Raw genomic sequence first — 6,000 nt, forward strand, 5'->3', positions numbered from 1 at the left:
CTACTGCTCCACGACCAGGATGGAATCAACATTGTTCCTTCTAAAACAGAGGTCTGATAATCGGCCAGTCTATTTTCCAGCACCCTGGCATTCACAGAGGCTGAGAAGGGTTGACCACACCCTATGAGCACACTGCACTACTTTCAACTTGGCTGTTTTACCTTCCAAATGGAAATGACTTTTGTCATGAGTTTGTCATATATCAGATGGCTTCTCCTTTCTACCCACCTCCAGTATAGAGCATGCCCCATTGGAGGCCAAAAGGACCATTTCTTGTTGACTACTATTATTATTACTATTTCTTTAAAAATATACACAGCACCTAAGAACTAATACAACAAAGTGAAGCAACACTGAATTTGTCAAAAAAAAAGAAGCCTATTAGGAAAACACATCTCTGATGCAATATTCATAGGTTATAATCTGCTCAAAATTCATCCAAATTCTCAGGTTTTCTCCAAGTTTTCCTGCAGTTATTGTGTTCACTGTTTGGGGTCATTTATCAGTTGTTCTCTACTGTTATTGCTATACATTAAATATAATATGAAATATCCATAACAAGACAGAGACAAAGATGCACAGCAAGTGAGCCATCTTCCATCTCCTATGCAGAAGGAAACATACAGCCGATGTGCACAAGTGTATCCAATGAATAAAGGCCTTCCCTAATGTTTTAAAATGAGTCTGTTGTTTCACACACTAAACACTTGCATTGTTAGCTATATATTCAGTTTTGCCATCTCCACACATGCCTAATCTCCTCCATACTGTCCCCCTCCCCCTTTCCCATTCTTTTCTTCAGTCGCTGTGCATGAGCTCCTCTGCAGCACTGACATCTCCTCACTTAAACTTAATTGAATTTGTCTGCGCTGCTAACGGCAGTCCAAATGACACATTAATCCCGCCTGTAAAAGGTGATGAATGTCTTCATGCCTTGGCAGTCCAGTCCATGTTAGTTATTATATTTCTAATTTGGTGGATACCACCTCACCCCGGACTCCCTGGTAATGAAATAATTAGTCATTTTGATAATTAAATCCCTTGTGGTGCTGCAGCAGCTGGGAGGAGGCGAGGGAGGAAAGAAGTGAGTGAGAAAGCTGGGCGGACTGGAGGGAAAGATTGTCGGGAACTTACTGGTTAGTCGTAAACAACGCACTCCAAACTGAGCAAGCTCAGCTACTGTGTAATTAATCACATAACTGTGTTATGAATGTTTGCAAACAAAAGAAAATGACTTGCATGAAATAATGTGCCAGTCAGTCTGTGTGACAACAGACAAACAACAGTGAATTACTCTCAAGTTTCAGCTTTTATTGTGCTTCTGATTCACTATGTAGTTAAAATAGTTGATCTGTGTTAACTGTAGGTCGGATTAAAGCTGCAGTAAGTAACGTTTATAAAATAACTTTTTGTCATATTTGCTGACACTTTGACTCTATGCTGACAGTGACATGAGACAGATAATCTGTGAAAAAATCAGGTTCCTCTGGTTTTAGTGTTTGTTGAGTTTAGCCTTAACAGTGTGGTCCAGCGTGCCAGAGCCAACCCCTTTTTTACCTGCACCCACACTCTGCTCTCCAAAGCAAGTAAACACGAGAGACATGCTACCTGTGCTAGCAAAAGGCTTCTCCTAGCCAGTCATCAAAGTACCCGTACCAATAAACTATTGTACCCAACATCAGCAGATTTTTTTGGTTTATCTCTTCCTCCTCCTTGTTGCTTGTTGGTGGTTGTATTAACTGGATTTTTTTTACATAGCTGTTGGCATGTACCCCTGGCATGAAGCGTCTCGCTGTGCTTGCTGCATGACGGTTTCTCCGGTCATTGGTCTTTTCATCCCCCTGGGTTTGCACTGGAACAACGGTAACGTAATGTTAAAGATTTTGTTGTAGTTTGTGCTGGATTAAGGGGGGCTAACAAGGTTTGTGTGTGTGTGTGTGTGTGTGTGTGTGTCTTCCTTTGTGTATGTGTATCTTGGTGTTTCTATGAATATATATGTGTGTGTGTGTGTGTGTGTGTGTGTGTGTGTGTGTTTGGATTTCTTTGTGTTTTTGATGTGTGTTTCAGAATGCGTTTGCCCCGCTGACAGATGCCAAAACTCGGAGCCATGCAGACGACGTGGGGCTCGTGCTGTCCTCTCTCCAAGCTAGTATATACCGGGGAGGGTACAGTCGCTTTGCACCCTATTAGCAACACCTCCGACCTACTATACTCAACCTTCCAACGGGAGAGAAAGAAAGTGTGTGTGCGAGCGAGTGTGTGAGCGAATGAGAGCAGAGGAGAGATGTTACTGAGGCCTGGGTATTGCAATACATGCAGTTTGTGCATCATTTCAGCATCTCCTAAGAGAGAAGTACAAAAAAAGAATAAAATGACAGCTGATATTTTTCATCTTATACCTCAGATATTTTGTGCTGTGTATTTTGATATTGTGGATTTTTAATTTCTAAAGATTTAAACATAGATTATCAGCTGTAGAGGTTTTTCCATGGTACTAATAGAGCGCTGCTAGAGTAATGATTAGGACAGAGGAAATATTTATCAGATTCAAATTGTTAGGGCTTGTATAGAACTTCAATCCTGTAAGATAGGTCATAGTCAAACTTTCGGGTTTTTATGTTTTGTAAGAGTGTTAAAGTGACTATGCCAGTCAAGTGTTGTTGTTTTACTTCTCTCAGCTTTCTTTGGCACTTCCTCTGTCAGTTTAGCAATGATAATGTTGTTTTATAGTTTGGTTTGGGAGGAAGTAAAGAAGCCTTGGAAAACAATCGACACAGACAATATGTTCCTTTAAGGGTAGGGTGTTAAAGAAGCTGAGGGCAGCCATGATTGTTATTTTTTAAGTCCATTATCTTGAGATCACAATTTGATTTTTTTTATCTTGTTACCTCAAGAACAAACTGTTTACTTATTACTGCAACTTCACATGCTTATAATTATTTTGACAAACCAAAATAATAATTTCTTTTTTTTCCTTATGTTTCTTAACATATGAAATTGCATTGCATTCACAAAAAAGTTAAATATGTTCTTTGTGAATGCTTTAAAAAAAAGTTAAATGTAGTTTCTGTAACAGTAAAACACCGTCATATCTCATGGCAAAACCTTAATTTATACAGCATTTTTAAAGTAATTTATATGGAATAAAGCTGTTTGTTTAACATTTGGTAAATTGCACAGAAACCTACTGTCATATCTCAATTATATAAATGGTAACTAATAATAATATAATATTTGCTATAAACTTTTACTATATCCTAACAGTAGCACATGAAACAGATAATCTGTGGAAAATCAGGTTCCTCTGGCTCCTCCTAGTGCTCCTAATGGCATTTGCAAAAATCCACCGGGCCTGAATGAAAATAACCAATCAGAGCCAAGGAAGATAGGTGACTGTTGAGTCTCAATCCCAGGTTGTCTAATACAAATTCTTTGGCACCCTAGGAATGAGACTCAGCAATCAACTATCTTCAAACTTCCAAGTGTGTTTATATCTCTCTCGCCTCTGATATGTTGTTTCCGTTTAGGCCAGGTAGATTCTTGCAAATACCATTAGCAGCACTAGGAGGAGCCAGAGGAAGCTGATTTTTTCACAGATTATCTGACTCATGTACTACTGTCAGGACACAGTGAAAGTTTCAGCAAATATGAAAAGAAGTTATTTTTATAAAAGTTACCTACTGCAGCTTTAAGATAAGGTCTACAGTTTTCCTTTGGTGAATGCAATGCATTTTCATTTTCAAGTTCATTTGTTGTTAAAACAAGATGTTTCTCTAATGACAAAAATACTTTCTCCAATAATGGCATCTTTGCTCTTCCATAGCTTATCTTGAGATAGCGAGGTAATGAAGTCATGATCTGTGAATTAAATAAAACTACAACAGGTATTAGCAATCACATCTGCTCCCAGCTTCCACAACAGAGGTGAAGTTTAGTTTCCTTTTCAGGGAGAGAGTGGTGTTATTCAGGCTGTAGGTTTATCAACTAAATAATGTGGTTATATCTTAGATCACTTCAAGCCAAAGGTTCTGGTAGACATATCTGGTGTGTTTATGTGTATAGTCAAGATTCTACATAAATATGAATTATGAGTTAAGAAAAAAAAGGCTTGCCATGGCAACAAAACTGTTCAACCCATTTAATTGCTTAGTCCACATGCTGTGATATGAAAAAGAATTAGGGCCACATGAATTAAAAAAAAAGATAAATTAGATTAACTACAGGAAAAGTTTGGATCCACTTGTTGGGAGATTAAATGTTTTGTGGCACTAATCCTCTTCCGTACTGAGTAGTGTTGGCCATCCAGACATAGATGTTTTTTATATAAACTTCCAATATATTCATTGGTATAATGATGATGATTTTTATATTACAGGAGAGATTTAAAAAATATATATAGCAGTGGCCAGTGCTGCTGTGTCTATTTTATCTTTTTGTTTGTTTTGTTTTGCCTCGTTTTTTTAACTTTTCTTTCATATTTCAAATTGAAAGGGGGGTAAAGTATAATAATCCAACAATGTATTATATTTGAACTGTGCAGTGAAGATGTTCTCTTATATGAAATACACAATGGTATAATGTTTTAGATTTAGACGAGTAGATGAGTTGTTAGGGCGAGCTATCTCATTTTCTATCAAATCATATTCAGATTTTTATTAACTCTTTACAAATAATGTAACCACAATGTAGATACTCTCATTCATCTATTCTTTTTTGTTGGTCAGCTGTACCATTTTGCACATAAACTTGTAATTTTCACATAAACCTGAGACATATCAGTGCTGTAGTTGTAATATTTGTTCATTTCTTTCTCATTCATAATGTGACATCCTTTCTGCTATTTTCTAGAAGTCTTTCTCTTTGAAAATTAACTGTTTGAATATTACAATACTAAATGAATATGAGAAATAAATGATTTGTGGACAGACTAATCTATGATGTAAATAGAAGTTAATGGAATAAATCTGTAGTGTATTTGAAAAGCACTACATGGGCAACAGGAGCTCTGCTACGGCTGCGTTGCAAGCCAGCCTACGGGCCGCTTCCTGTGCCACATTCTGTTTACAACTATTCCCAATTAGTGGTGTTGTTAATATCTCCCTTTTTTGTATTTATAACAAATTAGATAGGAAAAACTCTCAGATGCATCACATTATAAAAAAGGCAGCGGTAAGAGTCTCAGGGGGGCTGCTCGGCTCCGCTGGTTCGAACCTTCTTCTGTGTGCTGTGTGCGAGGACTGTCGATCAGAGCTTGGGCGACCTGTAGTCCTCACTATGCTGAATGTCTGACTCCGCAACTACTTTATACAAGCTCTGCTTCCAGTAGGTGTTGTGGTTCAAAACAAGGCTTCCTACCCAGTCATTGTATGTGCATGTACTAATGGTTCTTCCACTAATCAATAACCATCAATAAAGTTTTGTTTTCTCAAGTTGCTCTCATCCGTTTCCTCTTTTAAACACTCTTTTAAAGAAGGTTTTATTAGCAAGAGTGTGTTGTTTTTATATTTTCTTATTGGCCGTTCCTAAGCCCCTACCCCTTTGCTCTGCGCTCCAATAACAGTTGAGCAAGCCTCGGTCAATCTGACCAACTTTCTCCTTTCCTGTACTTACTACTTTTGAATATTTTCTCAAGTACCCCCTGTCCAGCGCTAAAGGTTTTGGTAAAAAAACAAACAAAAAAAACACATGACGAGCCATCAGAGTCTGATTTATTAAAAACCTTGTCACTGAAAACCTCATAAATGCTACATTTCAAATGTGTAAAAGCCATCATTTAATTCATGGCAAACCATTTTCCTTTCACCATCATGCAGTAACAATAAGTCGCATTGAACTGCATCTTTTTTATAAATTGCGTTTACAGTTTAGTGAGAAATATGAGCTTGTACTTCACTGAGGATTTCTGTCATTCTCGGTGGCAGGGAGGCAGGTTAACAAATCCCTGAAAAAGACCAAAACTGTGTTAGTCCATCTCAATATTTTCTGACTCTTGGCTCTGCT

At 37.7% G+C, this 6,000-nt stretch overlaps 1 protein-coding gene across 14 annotated transcripts in view; it reads left to right on the top strand.

Moving 5' to 3' along the window:
• rbfox1 (RNA binding fox-1 homolog 1) overlaps positions 1–5,429 on the top strand; it is a 365,339-nt gene extending 359,910 nt beyond the window's left edge. For 11 of the 14 annotated variants that reach the window (XM_051386964.1, XM_051386969.1, XM_051386965.1 and 8 more), the window contains one exon: positions 2,068–5,429. In XM_051386964.1, the coding sequence (XP_051242924.1) occupies positions 2,068–2,190 (123 nt within the window). In that variant the 3' untranslated portion in view covers positions 2,191–5,429. Of the gene's footprint in view, positions 1–1,758; positions 1,864–2,067 lie in introns of all 14 variants that reach the window. The other 3 variants (XR_007881838.1, XR_007881839.1, XM_051386972.1) reach the window with 2 other exon arrangements.
• Positions 5,430–6,000: the final 571 nt, after the last annotated feature.

The sequence above is a fragment of the Dicentrarchus labrax genome, unplaced genomic scaffold (genome assembly GCF_905237075.1).
Source record: "Dicentrarchus labrax unplaced genomic scaffold, dlabrax2021, whole genome shotgun sequence".
In the NCBI taxonomy this organism is placed as follows: domain Eukaryota; kingdom Metazoa; phylum Chordata; class Actinopteri; family Moronidae; genus Dicentrarchus; species Dicentrarchus labrax.